General features: G+C 47.1%; 1 protein-coding gene across 11 annotated transcripts in view; it reads right to left on the reverse strand.

The window, feature by feature from the left end:
* Window positions 1–17500, reverse strand: part of hth (Meis homeobox homothorax) — a 738118-nt gene that overhangs the window by 266422 nt on the left and 454196 nt on the right. For 6 of the 11 annotated variants that reach the window (XM_070117562.1, XM_070117567.1, XM_070117568.1 and 3 more), the window contains one exon: window positions 9014–9064. The exons of the other annotated variants lie outside the window; for them this stretch is intronic. In XM_070117562.1, the coding sequence (XP_069973663.1) occupies window positions 9014–9064 (51 nt within the window). The remainder of the gene's footprint in view (window positions 1–9013; window positions 9065–17500) is intronic. 11 annotated transcript variants of the gene reach the window in all.

The following is a 17500-nucleotide window of genomic DNA, read 5'->3' on the forward strand; positions in this document are numbered from 1 at the left end:
TCCCTTTGGCCCCCTACTGCGCCCACCTCGCCCACCAGCAGAGCCCACCGGCGCCCGAAACCCACCTCCCTATCTCCTTCAAGACCCACGGCGACTCGAGCCCACCGCCGGCGCCCGAAACCCACCCAGCTATCTCCTTCAAAGCCTCTGAGCCGCCCCACCTTACGTCCTACGAACCCACCCCCGACCGAAAACCCCACTCTAGGCTATCGCAAACCCACCGCCGCCCACCCTTTCTCCCTCTCTCTCTCTCTCTCTTTCCCTTTCTCTTTCTCTCTCTCTTTCCCTTTCTCTTTCTCTCTCTCTCGCTTTCTCATCTCTGTCTCTCCCTTTCTCATCTCTTTCTCTCTCCCTTTCTCCCTCTCCCCTCTCCCCCTACCCACCTTCCCCCCTCCCCCCCTTCCCTCCCCCCAGCCCGCCCACCTCACCCACCGCGCCCACGCCCAATTAACGCCCTCCCGGGACCACGCTGGGCGCCAGGCGTGAAATACTACTCCCAGTTTCCATTAATGTCGGACCCGGGCAAAGACATAAATATCTGCAGAGAAGCCGAACAGCGAGAATTTGAATACTAACCTGCGGATTCCGAGAGCGCGCGCGCGAGAGAGAGAGATGGGGGGGGGGGAGGGGGAGGGAGAGGGAGAGGGGGAGGAGGGGTAGGGGAGGGATGGGGAGGAGGAGGAGGAGGAGGGGGTGTGGAATAAACTTCTCTTTTATGATGAGAATTCGCACGTCTCTTTAAAAGGGGGGGAGGGGGGGAGGAGGAGGGAGGAGGGAGGGAGCTGACGTTAATATCTTGATTGAGTGGAGGTTCTCATTTTTGGGCGGAAACGTGGAGGTTTCTCTGGCGAGCCGCATTCCGAAGCCAATCTCCACGCGCGCGAACGCGGGGCGGACGTATCCGAACACAAGCGGAGCCCGCGAACACATACGAAATTTTCACAAAGAGGAGAAGAAAAAAGACAAAAAGCGAAATATTTACCAAACCACCCTCATACAAAGCACACGCACATAAAAAATGGAAAACAAAACAAAAAACGAAAAAAATGGAGGCATTGCAGACGGCCTGACAACGGACAGGGCGATAAGTAACTAGAATTTGAGACAAAAATATTTGACCCAGCTGTACGCCGCCATGAACCAAAACATGGCCTCCGTTTCTCTTTTTTTCTCTATCTCTTTCCCCCCTTCTATTTTGGTCCTAACTGAGTTGTCTCCTATTTCGTATCTCATTTTATTTCCCGCCATCTTTTGACAATATCATTTACCCAATGACTAAAATACAAATGAAATACACGAAAAAAAAATACGTTTTTCTACTCTCCGCCATCACACAAAACATACATTTTCTCTCACACAAATAAATCCACAAAAGAGAGACATCGTGCGCAGAAATATATATACACACACACATATACACGACCTAACAATAACCGTTTTCACATCGTATTTATCTGATAATTAATTTGTCAGATCAAAGGCCATTTACATGAAAAATATACCTTTATCGAGAGGGAAAAATATGATCATCGGACCAACATACGCACACACACGCATACAAAACTCACAGCGATCCCACATTAACACACGCGTCACATACGCACATACGAACAGCATTGCATATACGTACACGCAGTTAGTATGGATGTATAAAGGACAGACACAGATAGAGACACAACACAGACATAGAGAGACCGACAGACAGACATACAGACAGACACACAGACACACACACACACACACACACACACACACACACACACACACACACACACACACACACACACACACACACACACACACACACACCGATATATATAGATAGACAGATAGATAGAGAGAGAGAGGGAGAGAGAGAGAGAGAGAGAGAGAGAGAGAGAGAGAGAGAGAGAGAGAGAGAGAGAGAGAGAGAGAGAGAGAGAGAGAGAGAGAGAGAGAGAGAGAGAGTGAGAGTGAGTGAGTGAGAGAAATAGAAATAGAAATAGAGAGAGAAATATAAAGAGAAAGAGAAAGAAAAAAAAGAAAGATAGAGACAGAAAGAGACCGAAAGCGAGAGGTGGATACGTGGATACAGATCCACAAACAACCACAGATAATGAGTGTAACATCCCCGCCTCCTCCTCCCCTCCTCCCCCCCTTCCCCCTCCCTCCCCCCCACTTTCCTTCCAAGCCGCTCCCACACATTAAGGCAACCCTAAAGACAAGAAAAACAACCCAAAGGAGAAAGCAAAACACAACAAAAAGCAGGAATGTGTCTCTTCTCTCTCTCTCTCTCCCTCTCCCTCTCTCCCTCTTCCCCTTCTTCCTCTCTCCCTCTCCCTCTTCTTCCCCCTTCGGACGCACCCTTATAGAAGTTTTCAGGGGGGAAGGGGGAGCCAAGGGGAGGGGGTGAAGAGGGGAGTGGGGAGCCAAAGGGGGAGGGGAGGAAGGGGGAATGGGAAGGGAGGGAGGGGAGGAAGGGGGGGAATGGGAAGGGAGGGAGGGGAGGAAGGGGGATGGGAAGGGAGGGAGGAGGGGGAGAAAGAAGGGGGAAGGGAGGGAGGGAGGGAGGGAGGAGGATGTGGTACAGCGGTGGCATACTTGGCGGTGTGTGGATGGGGCGCAGGTATGTGGCGTATGCGGTATGTCGGGCGAGTAAGCTGCCCATCCCCCTTCCTAACCCCATTTTCCCTTAACTAACATGACATTTCCCCCACCCCCACCCCTCCCTCCCCACCCCCACCCCCTTGTCCCTCCCCCCTCTTTCCTTTCCCCTCGAAGAACCTTCCCAGGGTTCTTCTCCCTCCCCTCCTCGTCTTACACACACACACACACACACACACACACACACACACACACACACACACACACACACACACACACATACACACACACACACACACACCCTACAAACAACAAAATCTACACATCATTCCCCAATTACGAACCTCGGAAACACTACACCAAACCACAAATAACAACAATTAATAAAAACCTCAATTATCCATACACATTATAACGAAAATATACAAAAATCACACTCCAATTAAGAATACCAATATATTATTAATAACACCAAAAGTTATAATACTGATATAGTGATTGTAACACCTTCAGTAATATTAATAGTAATGGAGGCTACTAGTACTACAAATAGTAATACTATTACTAATAGTTCTACCTCTACTAAGGTTGATAACCATACCAACAACTATAACAATTAATATTGAAAATCACAACAATAGTAATAATGATAGAATAACAATGATGATAGTAATAAAAAATAGTTAAGATAGTAATAATAATAGTGATGGTGATGGTGATGATAATGATAATAATAATCATGATAATAATAATGATAATAATAATGATAATAATAATAATAATAATAATAAAATAATAATAATGACAATAATAAAAACAATAACAACAATGATAACACCAGAAAAATAAAGAATGAACCGGGAAGCGAAAAAAGAACGAAAAAGAAATAGAGAGAGACAAAAATAGAAAGAAAACAAAACGGAAAAAAATGAAAGAAAAATTGTGTGAAAGAGAAGGGGCATAAAACATGCGACAGGAAGAGAAAAAAATGGGAGGGAGGAAGATAAGAAGAAGCAATAGACAAGAGAGGAAGGGAGAGCGAAAAGGCGAACAGACAGGGAAAGAGAAAGACGGAGAAGGGCAGAATGAGCGATAGACAGAGAAATGTAGAGGATGAGAGAATGAGCGAGAGAGAGAGAGAGAGAGAGAGAGAGAGAGAGAGAGAGAGAGAGAGAGAGAGAGAGAGAGAGAGAGAGAGAGAGAGAGAGAAGCGAAAGAGAGAGAGAGAGAGAGAGAAGCGGAAGAGAGAGAGAGAAGCGAAAGAGAGAGAGAGAAACGAAAGAGAGAGAGAGAAGCGAAAGAGAAAGAGAGAGAAAAAGAAAGAAAGAGAACCGAAAAAAGAAAGAAAAAAAAACAAAGAGCAAAAGAAAGAGCGAAACAGCGAAAAAAAGAAAAAGAGAGAGCGAAAGCGAAAAGAGAGTGAAAAGCCAAAAGCGGAATTCTTTGTGCGGGCGGCCGGCGCGTCCTATCCGGAGGCCATGACTATTCTACAACACTTTCGGATTCATTAAGCAGAGCGCCTGGGACAAGACGCACCGAAATATCCACTTTTGTTTTCCTCCAGACAAAAGCGGGCTTGGCGGCGGATGGATGCGCGACGCGGGGAGGGGAGGGAGAGGGAAGGAGGGAAGGGTGAGGGAGAGGGAAGGATGGAGGGAGAGGGAGGGTAAGGGAAGGAGAGGGAGGGGGAGAAGGGAGAGGGAGAGGGAGAGATGGATAGAAGGGAGGGAAGGAGGGATGGAGAGGGAAGGGAGAGGGAAGAGAAGGATGGAGGGAGAGGGATGGGAGGGAGGGAAGAGAGAGAACGTTAGGAAGAGTAAGAAACAAGAAGAAGAGAACGGAAAGAAATAAGAGGAAAAGGAAAACGAGAAGGAGGAAGAGGAGGAGGAGGATACCCTCAACTCCCCGCCTCCCCTCTTCCTCCCCTCCCTCTCCACCTCCTTTGCCTCCACCTCCTCCACCTCCCCCTCCACCTCCTTCCCTCCCTCTGTCAGCTCTTTGTCCCGATGTCCTCCTCCCTGTTACTTCAGTCTCCTTCTGCTCGTTCTCATCAGGCTCGGAACCAGAGACGTCGCCAGGGACTAAGAGTGGATGAGAGTGGACGAAGGGAGGGGAAAGAGGAAGAGGAAGAGGAGGAAGAAGACGAAGAAGAGGATCAGGGACTAAAAGTGGATGAGAGTGGCCGAAGGGATGGAAGAGGAGGAAGAGGAAGAAGATGAGGAGGAAGAGGAGGATCAGGGACTGCATGGATGAGAGTGGCCGAAGGGATGGAAAAGAGGAAGAGGAGGAAGAGGAAGAGGAAGAAGATGAGGAGGAAGAGGAGGATCAGGGACTGCATGGATGAGAGTGGCCGAAGGGAGGGGAAACAGGAAGAGCAGGAAGAAGAAGAAGAAGAGGAGGAGAAAGAGGAAGAGGAAGAGGAGGAAGACGAAGAAGAGGATCAGGGACTGCATGGATGAGAGTGGCCGAAGGGAGGGGAAAGAGGAAGAGGAAGCAGACGAAGAAGAGGATGAGGAGGAGGAAAATAGGGGATAAGAGGAAGAGGAGGAGGAAGAGGAAGAAGAGGATGTGCAAGACGAGGGAGAAGAGGAAGATGGAGGAGAAGAGGGAGAAGGGGAATAAGAATAACATATTTTGAGAGAGAGAGAGAGAGATACATAGCTAAATTAACCTGTCTTCTTCCTTCTTTTCATACCTCCTTAAATGAAGAAGCTGAAACCCCACCCCTTTCCCCCTCCCCCTCTGCCTCCCCAGCCCCTATCCCCCTATCTGTCCTCCCCCTCACCCCCCACCATCTTAAAACCTAAGCTGCATTCCTCCACTCGCAAGCAAGTCTCCGCCCCCCCCTTCCTCACCCCCTCCTACCCACCCCCTCCTCCTTTCACAGTCCCGCAAACTTACTTTACAGCTTCACTAAGTCCTCAACACCCACCCCTCCCCTTCCTCCTCCCCCATACCCTACCCTCTCTCCCTCTCCCCTCCCCTCCCCACATACCCCTCTCCCCTCCCCACATACCCCTCTCCCTCCCCTTCTCCCCATGCCCTCTCCCCTCCCCTCAGGCCCCCTCCCCCTCTCCCCTCCCCTTCTCCCCATACCCCTCTCCCCCCATACCCCTCTCCCCTCTCCCCCACCCCCCCCACTGGGTCCCCTATTTTACCGAGTGCTTCAATTTGCGTCGCTACTTTTACGCCCACGCTGACAATGGTCTTAATTACATTATCTGCCTAATATATGTATATGCTAATAGTGCGAGAAGGGGAGGAGTAATGGGGGGGAGGAGAGGTGGAGGTGGTGGGGGTGGTGATTAGAGGAAGAAGAGGAAGAAAAGGTGGAAAAGGTGGAAAAGGTGGAGGAGGTGGAAGAGGAAGAAGAGGTGGAGGAGGTGGAAGAGGAGGAAGAGGTGGAGGAGGAGTAAAAGGAGGTGGGGGAGGAGGAGAAGGAAAGAGAGAGAGAAAAAGAGAGAGAGAAGAAGCGAAGGAATGACAGGAAAAAGGGATTAAGACTAAAGAGGGGGAACAGAGGGGAGGGAGAAAGGGAGGAAAAAGGACAAGAAAAACGTAATATAAGTATGAGGAAAAAAAGAATAAGACATCTTTTAAAAAATCGCTTTCCGTCTTTTCTCTCCTTTTCTGAAAACCCCACCCCCCTCCCCACTCCCCTTATTTTCCTTCAGGACAAAATGGTATCAAAATCAATTCAATTCAACAAAATATTCTCACCCACTATATCACACGCCACGAAATATATACAAAAAAAAAAAAAAAAAAAAAAAAATATATATATATATATAATAATAATAATAATAATAATAATAATAATAATAATAATAAAATTTTCATTTAATACACATCAAACCCCAATTCATCAAGGAAAGAAAAATATAACAAAATGATGATGATCTGACCTGAGGATAATGATGGTTACTGAAGAAAAAAAAAATTACATCATCAAAACTCACCAATTTCATGCTGATATCTCGCAGTCCAGCAACATTGCAATTGCACGATTCTCCATGCACTACATTCGAATGCAATACTATGACTATTCTTTAAATTTTAAAAAATAAACATTACTCGTACCTGGTATTTGGTTACCAAAGGAAAAAACGAACGAAAATAAGTAAAAAAAAAAAAAAAAAAAAAAAAGAGAGAGAGAGAGAGAGAGAGAGAGACCGAGAGGGAGAGAAAGAGTGAGAGAGAGAGAGACCGAGAGGGAGAGAAAGAGAGAGAGACAGAGAGAAAGAAAAAATAAAAAAGTGACGAAATCATTTTTTTAAATGAGAAAGAGAAGGAAAAATAAAATAAAATAAAAAGCTACGAAATCAAACCAAAGAAGAAAAAAAAACGAAAATACAAATCAAAATCAATTTTCTAAAAAGTCAACCCAAGAGAGAAAGACAAAAAAAAAAAAAAAAAAAAAAACAGAAACAGACCAAGAACCAGAATAAAAACAAAAAATTCAAAAAATACATTAACACCACCAATAGCGAACGAGGAAGAGAACGGAAAACAAGGCCAAAAAAAAGGGTTAACAGGCTAACAGGCCATTATGCACTGAGGTTGAAGCCGGGGTAAAAATAGCGGGGGAGGGGGGGGAGGGAGTAAGTGGAAGGGAGATAGAGAGAGGGAGATGGAGAGAGAGAGAGAGAAGGGCGATGGAGAAGTGGTGGAAGGGGAAGGGAGATGGAGGCAAGGAGAAGGGAGATGGAGAGAAGGGAGAAGGGAGGAAAGAGGGAGAAAGGAGAAGGAGATGGAGAGAAATGGAGAGTGGAAGAGGGGAGACAGTCGGGAGAAGGGAGGAGGGAGAAATGGAGAGTGCAAGAAGGGAGAAATGGATAATGGAAGAGGGGGGAAGGGAAAAATGGATAGTGAAAGAGGGGGAGAAGAGAGAGAAGGGGAAAAAGAAGGTGAGAAGAAAAAAAAAATAAAGACAGGAACATGGAAGTGGAAGAGGGAGAAACAGACCCCGAAATGAAGGAAGAAAACCCACAGGTAAAACCAGACACCGCCGAGGCCATGACATAGGGTGACAGATCTGGCACGGCGCGGCCTCCATGACAAAGGACGGCGGGGGCATGAGGGGGCAAGAGGGGGCAAGAGGGGGCAAAGGGGCACAATCCCTCAAAAAAAAAAAAAAAAAAAAAAAAAAAAAAAAAAAAAACACGGGGACTCGAATTTTCAAGAAGGATAAAAAAAAAAAAAATAATAATAATATTACAAAACGGAAATTAATCGAAGGTGATGGGGGGGCAAGGGGTAACGGGGGACGGGGGGGGAGGGGTAGGGGGGAAGGGGTGGGTGAAAAAGAAAGGGGTAGAGGACAGAGAGAGAAAGAGAGAGAAGGGAAGGGGCGGGGGTGAAAAGAAAACGGTAGAGGGGGAGGCGAGGGGAAGAGGTGGGGGAAAAAGAAAGGGGTAGAGGAAGGTGGGGTGAGGGTAGAGGGAAGGGGAAAAGAAGGGGTAGGAGAGAAGGAGGAGAGAGAGAGAGAGAGAGAGAGAGAGAGAGAGAGAGAGAGAGAGAGAGAGAGAGAGAGAAGGGAGGAGAGAGAGAGAGAGAGAGAGAGGGGGGGTCTCTCCACGCCGCTGCCTTAACACGGGGGGGTCCCCACTCCGATATAAATAATCAGAAGTTGCTTGCCAGCGGGAGCTCCGACGCCTGACCCCCCTGACCCTTTGACCCCTGACCCCTTGACACGTCCTGCCCCTCCCATAACAACGCTGGTGCCCGTGTGACCTCGTGTGACCTTGCTTATAGAACAGGACGAGAGGGAAAACAAAAAAGGGGCGTGGCAATTGAGGACTGCAAACACCGCCCACGTAATACCTGCAAGCAATGGCAAGCAGGTCAGTAAACATCGAGGGGGTGTGGGAAAGGACGAGGAAGGGGGAGGGGGAGTGATAAAGGAAGGAAGAAGGAGAGAGAGTGATAAAGGAAGGAAGGAGAGAGAGAGTGATAAAGGAATGAACAAGGAAAGAGAATGATAAAGGAAGGGGAATAAGGAGAGAGAATGATAAAGGAAGAAAGAAGGAGAGAAAAAAAAAGAAAAATAATTATTACGAGAAGAAAAAATCTTAAAATTAGATTCCGGTTATGACGAAAAAATAAACTTCATTACACAAAAAAATAAAACAAAACAAACCATTCCCTACGATGTTAAACAAACCAACTAAACCGAAACAAAACAAAACCAAACCAAACAAAACAAACAAGAAAAAAAACTACAAAAAACCAAACCAAACGAAAAAAAAAAAAAAAAAAAAAAAAAATCAACACCAACACCAACATCACCAATATCATCATCCACCAATCATAACCAACCAACAAACAACAAACAAACAAACAAACAAACAAACGACAAACACGATCAGCGCCAAGGGCAGCAGTCACAACAAAGAGGGGGCAGGCAGAGAGGAACTTGATGGACCCCTACCTTCAAACTCGTGAAAAAGGCGAGAGTGTAGTCCAGCTGGGCTCTTCTTACCTGGGGGGGGGGGGGGAGAAATTAATTAGTTAATTAGTTAAGTCAAGTATATATGTATAGATATGAATAGTATGTATATCTATAAGAGTAATAATAATAATAGTAATTCTGCTGTTACTACTACTACTACTAACAATATTAATAATAATAATAATAATAATAATAATAATAATAATAATAATAATAATAATAATAATAATAATAATAATAACAATAATAATAATAATAAAAACAATATCAATAATAATAACATCAATAATAATGATAACAATAATGAAAATGGTAATAACAACAGTAAAAGTAATAATAAAAGTAATAATAATAGTAATAATAATGGTAATTACAATAACGATGTGATAGCGATAAATGATAATGATAATAATAATAACACAATTACTAAAGGGTTAGGTACATGTTCTAACAAAGACGGTAAAAAAAGACAATAATAATAATAATGATAATAATAATAATAATAATAATAATAATAATAATAATATCAACATCTTCCTCAATAAAGACGTTTCTCAAATCATAATTAAGTAGCAATAAGGACGAATTTTAATTTAAAAAGTTACCTAACACTACCATACATAGACTTACATAGACCTGTTCCCTTAGTGTCAAATTTTAATGGTCCGCCGCCGAGCAATAAATAAAATAATCATAATAACCGGAATCCGTCCTCAGAACCAGCCTTTGTGCCCGGTAATAAGCCTACCTAAAAGTCCCCTAAAAGTCCCCTAAAAGACCACTATAAGACCCCCCAAAGTCCCCTAAAAGCCCCCCAAAAGTCCCCTAAAAGTCCCCGTCCCTTAAACCCGAGCGGCGCGCATCTCCCATAAACCCGCCCTTGGCCCTCCATAAACAAGGTGGTATCGGCTCGACCAGCGGATAACCCGGCAGGTGTGGGTGCCAGGTGTGCCACGCCGCCCATACGCAACATATATGTCCGGTGGCACTCTCTCAGAGGGCCGTTTTCCTTCGCCTGGTTTCCCTGTGCCTCTCCTTTCTTCTCCTCTCTCTCTCTCTCTCTTCCTTTCCCTCCCTCCCTCCTTCCTTCCTTCCTTCCCTCTCTCTCCCTCCTTCCTTCCTCCCCTCTCTCCTTCCTCCCTCCTTCCTTCCCTCTCTCTCACTCCTTCCTTCCTTCCTTCCCTCTCTCCCTCCAAACGCGCGGAGGAAGAGAGGGAAGGAAGGAAGGAAGAAGGCCCTCTCCCTCCCCCTTCGCATGACGCCCTTCCTCCGGCTCGTGGGAAGGCGATCAATCCCGCCCCATTAGCCCGGATCGGGAGCGCGGGCGGCTGCCGTCCTCCGCGCCGCAGAGACGTTCCCGCGGCGTCTCAAGGCGATCGGGTTCGCGGGAGGAAGGCGCCCTCGGAAGGGGACTCTCCCTCCGCCTTCGGGAGGCTCGGGCCGCGGGGAGCCGTCGTCGGGGGATCGGAGCGGGTCCTCTTTTAATCATGGGCACGGCGGGGCACGGCGGGGCACGCGGCGGCGCCCTGGCGGAGGCGAGCGCGGCGCCCTCCCGGCCGGCCGCAGCAGGGTCCTCTGGGCCGCCGTCCGCGCGTACCTGCCGCCTCTGCCCGCCGGGGGACGTGGCAGCCAATCCGATTTATGGATGCCAGCTGACAGCCAATCGGGCGTATGGATGAGGCGGCCGGACCAATGGGAGCGGCCGTCAGGTGCAGGGGGTGGGGCCGGGGCATTATGGGGGTGTGGCCTGTTGCAAGGCTGGGTCAGGCGGGCACTGCGAGCTGCAACACACCGCTGGCGCCACCACACTGCCAACTCTCGCACCACGACCCTCCACGACCCTCCGTCACCTCCACCACCTCCTCCAACACTCGCCGCCACCACCACGCCGTCGCCACCACGCCGCCCCCTGCAACAAGGTGCACGCGAGGCCCTGGACGTGCCTCGCCCGGCCCACGCCGCCCTCGCGCCCCTCCAGCTGGGGGTATCGAGGCGCTGACGAACCTGCCCACCCCGCCGCCCCTCCTACCCCTTCTCCTTCCCTGGCCCCCCCTGCCCCCTGCCCTCCCCCGGCCCGCCCCATGCAACATTGAGCGACACGACCACACACCAGGCCCTCCCGACCCCACCGTGACCCCGCGAGGACGACCACGACGACCGCGACGACGCAGACGACGCACGACCTCGCTGGCTGCCGTGTCGTAGGAGAGGCGCCGTGGCCGACCTTCCCCCGCCGATAACGAGGTCGTTTCTCTGGCTCTGTTCCGCCTCGTGGCAGTTTTGCAACAAAGAAAAAACAACGACACAGAGTGATTGTGAAGTTGTAGAGCGTTTGTTGTGAGGAATCATAACAAAGGCAATAATAATAAAAATAATAGCAATAATAATTTTCATAACAATAATTACCATTATGATCATTATCATAATTATAAAAATAATAACAACAATAACAATGGTAATAATAACAATAATAACAAAAACAATAATAATAATAATAATAATGATGATATTAACTATATGAATAATATTGATAATAATATTATCCCTAATATCAATAATGTTAATAATACCAATAAGAGTAATGATCATTGATATCATCATAATCACAATAAAAACGTCAACTCTAACAACAACAATAATAAAAATAACAATAATAATAATGATGATGGTGATAACGATAAATATGGCAATCATAATCATACCAAGAAGAACAAAAATAGCTGACAATAATGATAATTATAATGATATGATAATAATAATAATAATAATAATAACAAAAACACTAATAACAGTAAAATGTAATAATAACAACAATAATAAAATCATTGTTTAATGATAATAATAATAAAAAAAATAATACCGATAATAATATCAGTAATAATAATAACAAGGATTATAATAATAATAGCAATAATAATAACAATGAAAATGATAACAACAACAACAACAACAACAATAATAATAATGATAATAATAATAATAAAATAATAATAATAACAACAATAATAATAACTATTATTATCACTATCTTTGCTATTATGATCATTATGAGAGTTATCATTATAGTATTACTGTTCATTATCAGTAATAAAAACAGCAATAATAATAACAATAAAATAATAATATCAGCAATGAAAAAATGATAGTATCAATAGTATAATAATAATAATAATAATAATAATAATAATAATAATAATAATAATAATAATAATAATGCTACTATTATTATTATCATTATCATCATTACTATAATTTTTATTATTATCTGATTGTATAACAGTTATGTTAATATTAATGATTGTTATTATTACTATAATAATAATAATAATAATAATAATAATAATAATAATAATATCAATAATAATGGTGATATTAATAATAGCCATGAATAATATTACTATTATTATCATTATTATCATTATTATCATCATCATCATCATTATTATTATCTTTTTTTCAATATTTATTACTTTTATCACTATCAATAATTATCAATATTGCTTATTATCTTTAACATTATTTTCATCTTAATATTATCCCTATAAATATCATCATTATTTTTATTTTTACTATTAATATCATTACCATTAGTAATATTGATATTATTATTATCATTATTATTATTAATATCATTATCTTTATTATCACCATTATCATTATTATTATCATTATCATCATCATTACCGTCACCATCATTATCATTATCATTATCATTATTATTATTATTATTATTATATTATTACCATTATCATTTTTATTATCACTATCAATATCCTCATAATATCTATATCATGACGAAAATGGCAATGAAAATAATAAAATTATAAAAAATAACGATAACAATAACAATAAAAAATATGAAGGTAATAATGATAATATTAATAACAAGAAATAATAAAAAAATATTTATACTGATGATGATGATAACAAGAACAATAATAATAACAATAATAATAATAATAAGAAAAACAAGAATCAACAGCAATAATAATAATAATAATAATAATAATAATAATAATAATAATAATAATAATAATAATAATTCATTATTATCATCATTATAATTATTACATGAAAACGAACAGCCATATCAACAAATTTTTTTTGTAAAAGAAAAGACGAAGAAAATATTCTAATTACTATGGAAAATATCCTTCATAATATTTATTAGCGTCGTTTAATAACCATTTTCTTAAGACAACCATTATAAGTATCATATTAATGGACGACGATATTATTAGGATATAATGAAACACACACACAGACACAGACATACACACACACACACACACATAATACCCCCCCACACACACACAGACACACAAACAAACAAACACACTGACACGTAAACACAGGCAAACACAACACCGTCCCCCCCCCCCACGCCCGCACGAATCCCCCCCCCCTCCGCCGCCGCCGCCCCATCCCCGCCCGCCGCCGCCGCCGCATTCCCCATTCGCGTCACGTCCGACTTCCTCCGCCGACGCCGCCGCCGCCTCCAGGACCTCGCTCGTTAGGATGCGTCCCCCGTTGCCAATTAATTACAAACGGTGCTGTTATCGGAGGAGTTACCAATCTGGGCGCGCGGGCGGGGGACGAGGGGCGGGCGGGCGGGCGGGCGGGCGGGCGGGCTTCGGACCAGCGGTGGCGGCTCCTGAAGGCCAGCCAGGCGGACTCGCGTCGCCTCTTGCAGGGGACACCTCCGATGGACGACGGCGCCCCTCGCTCGCCGCGCCTCACGCCCTCGCGCCCCGTCGGCCCCCCTGCGCCTTTGGGAGGCTTCCTTCGGGGTTTCCTGGGAAGAAACACCCGCAGGAGTTGTTCCTCAAGGACTACTTTCTTATCCTCCTCTTCCTTCTCTTTCTCCTCTTCCTTCCTCTCCTCCTTCTCCTCCTACTTCTTCTTCTCCTTTTCCTTTTTCTTCTGAGCGAGGGGAAGGGGTAGGGGGATCCAGATGCAGGGGGAGGGGGGGGGAGGTGCATTGGAGTCCTGCGGATGTACGGTCCGCAGCCGCTCTATGGACTTGACCAAAAGCCTCGAGGCTGAAGGACTCCCATTAAACTCACCTAAATCCACCCTTTACACTTCACCTGTGACATCCTTCGCCTCTGCCCTGTCCTCCTCTCCTCCGCCCCCTCCCTCCCTCCTCCCTTCCCGCACCCCCTCCTCCCCTCACGCACCCCCTCCTTCGGACCCCGACGGTCACCGCCGCCGCGGCCATCTCGCGTCGCTTTTAACTAATTTATATAATATTTCCTTATCTCGCCTTTCTCATCATCTTGGCGTACCCCCATTAGCAGGTGTGTCGGCCCTCCCTGTGGCTGATGAGGCGTCCTTAGTTGGTCGGACGACACTTACCCTCCCCCCTTAATTCGCCCTCCCCCTTTCCCCCCCACCCCCTTCCCCTTCCCCTCCTCCTCTCTCTCTCTCTCTCTCTCTCTCTCTCTCTCTCCCCTCCCTCGGGTAACGACCACCTCCCCACCCTGACGCCCTTCCCCTTCCCCTCCTCCTCTCTCTCCCCTCCATCTCCCTCGGGTGACGACCACCTCCCCACCCCGACCCCCTTCCCCTCCCTCTTCTCCTCTTCCTCCTCCTTCTCCCCTTCCCACGGATGACGACCAACGACCACCTCCGTCGAGAGATATTATAAAAACAGATTCAGAGAACGACCTGCGAGCGACCAGGTCAGATCAGGACGGGGTTGACCTCCTCGCGAATCGCCACGACCCCGCCACGACCCCTCCACGACCCCTCCACGACCCCGCAGCCTCGTCGAAAAGAAGTAGTTCGGTTAAATAATAATAATAATAATAATAATAATGAATAAAATAAAATAAACAAATATAAAAGACTCGAGGACGGATGACGACGCTCGAAATGGGTCATCCGCCCTTCTTTCGCTAAGACAATACCTTGATTAAACCGAACGTGTGTTACGCAGGTGAGGGGTGGAGGGGGAGGAGGGGGAGGAGGAGGAGGAGGAGGAGGAGGAGGAGGAGGAGGAGGAGGAGGAGGAGGAGGAGGAGGAGGAGGAGGAGGAGGTGGAGGAGGAGGAGGAGGAGGAGGAGAAGAAGAAGAAGAAGAAGAAGAAGAAGAAAATGATGAAGAAGAAGAAGGAGGAGAGGGTGGGAAAGGGAGGGGGATCCAGGAAGGGGAAGGGGAAGGGGAAGAAGAGAAGAAAGAGCAGGAATTAGAGAAGTAAAAGAAGAAGAGTAGCAGGAGCAGGAGGAGGAGCAGATGAAGTAGGAGAAGTAGGAGGGGGAGCAGGAGAAGTAGGAGGAAAAGATGGAGCAGAAGTAGAAGGAGGAGGATATGAAGTAGGCGGAGGAGGAGGAGGAGGAGAAGTAGGAGGAGGAGGAGGGATGGAGGTTGTAGCAGGGCAGTTAAGTCGTTAATTACCTTGACAGCCAGATAAAACAGCCAAGGAGGCTATCACAGCCGCACTGTTTAGCTTTGCTAACCTTGGTACACACAGGTATTCGGGGGCAGGAGGGAGGGAGGGGGGAGAGGGGGTTGTGTGTGTGTGTGTGTGTCTGTGTGTGTGTGTGTCTGTGTGTGTGTGTGTGTGTGTGTGTGTGTGTGTGTGTGTGTGTGTGTGTGTGTGTGTTTAGAAGAGAAGGAGAGAGAAATTCAAGAGAGCGGGTTTCTCTCCCTCTCCCTCTCCCTCTCTCTCTCCCCCCTTCCCCCCATCCCCTCCATTCTCTTCTATCCGTTAGCTCCTCTCCCCCCTCTCCCTCCCTCCCTTCCCCCCCTTCCACCGGCCATCGTTAGCGGCCGTAACTTAGGCAGATAAGTAGGTTGATCAGGGCAATATGCAGTCACATCAGCGGAGGTCAGCTGATAGCGCAATGCAGGTCAGAGTGAGCAATATGTGGTCAGGTTGAAGGAGAAGGGGGTGGGGGAAGGGGGGAAGTGGGGGAAGGGGCTGGGGTGGGGTAAGTGGGAGGGAAGAGGGGGAAGTAGGAAGGGGAAGGGGGTGGGTGTAGGGGAAGGGGGGAGGAGGGGGAAGTGGGTGGGGGTGGGGGAAGGGGTAGGGAAGGGAGGGTGGGAAGAAGGAGGGGGAAGGAAGACGCGAGGAGGAGGCGAGGGAGATGGGGGGAAGGAAGAGGGAGAGGAAGGGAGGGAGGGGAGTTTAAGGGGGAAATGAGGGGGTGGGGGGTAGAGAGTGGGGGAGGTGGGTAAGTTAGTTGGTCATGCAGAGGCTCGCCAACCATCCCCCAGATAGCTGAAGATGTAAGGGGGGTGGGGGAGGAGGAGGGAGATGAGAGATGCAAGTAGCGACTAGGAAGGAGGAGGAGGTGTAAGAGAAGGAGGACGAGAATAAGAATAAGAAGATAAAGATGATGATGATGAAGAATAAGACGGAAGACTGGGCGAAGGAGGAGGAGGAAGAGGAAGAGAAGGAATAGAAGAAGGTGGAAAAAGAAGATTAAAAAGAAGATGAGGAAGAAGAAGAAGATGAAGAAGAAGAAGAAGCAGGAAGAGGACTAGACGAAGGAGGAGGAGGAGGAAGAGGAGGAACATGAAGACGGGGGGAGGGGAGGAGGGGGTGGGGAGAGGAAGAGGGGGGTTGAAACCATGCTGACCGTACGGCGACGTTTTGTTAAGGTCATTACTGGCGGTGGGCAGGAATGCCAAGCAGGTGCCCCATTACCCTCCTGGGGGGCCAGAGGACGGGGAGGGGGCGGTGGGAGGGAGGGGAGTGGGAGTAGGACGGGGGAGGGGAGTAGGAGTAGGAGGGGGAGGAAAGGGGAGGGGGACAGTGGGAGGGGGAGGGAAAGGGGGAGTAGGAGTAGGAGGGGGGAGTAGGAGGGGGGAAGGAAAGGGGGAGTAGGAGTAGGAGGGGGGAGGGGAAAGGGGGAGGAAGAGGATGCGTCAGCCTCCTCGCACTCCTTCTCCGCCTCCTCCTGCGCCTTCCTATTTCGGGAAAACGGACTCCTCCACCACCTTCTCTTCTTCCACCTCCACCTCCTGCCGAAGGGATCTTCAGCCCCCAACCGCAAGCCTTCCCTCCATCCATCTATCTATCCACCCCGCCATCCATCCATCCACCAACCCACACACCCATCCCTCCATCCCTCCACCCATCCATCCCTCCATCCCACCCCTCCATCCGTCGCTCCATCATTCCACCCACCCATCCATCCCTCCATCCCAGCCACCCACCCATCCCTCAATCCATCCACCCACCCATCCATCCACCCACCCACCCATCCATCTATCCCTCTATCCCTCCACCCACCCATCCCTCTACCCACCCATCCATCTATCCCTCCACCCACCCACCCATCCATCCCTCCATCCCTCAATCCACTCATCCCTCCACCCATCCCTCAATCCACCCATCCCTCAATCCACCCACCCACCCATTCATCCCTCAATCCACCCACCCATCCCTCAATCCACCCACCCATCCATCCATCTATCCCGCCCCGATATCACAACAGAGCCACAAAAGCACATTTC

Source organism: Penaeus vannamei, chromosome 40 (genome assembly GCF_042767895.1).
Source record: "Penaeus vannamei isolate JL-2024 chromosome 40, ASM4276789v1, whole genome shotgun sequence".
In the NCBI taxonomy this organism is placed as follows: Eukaryota; Metazoa; Arthropoda; class Malacostraca; order Decapoda; family Penaeidae; genus Penaeus; species Penaeus vannamei.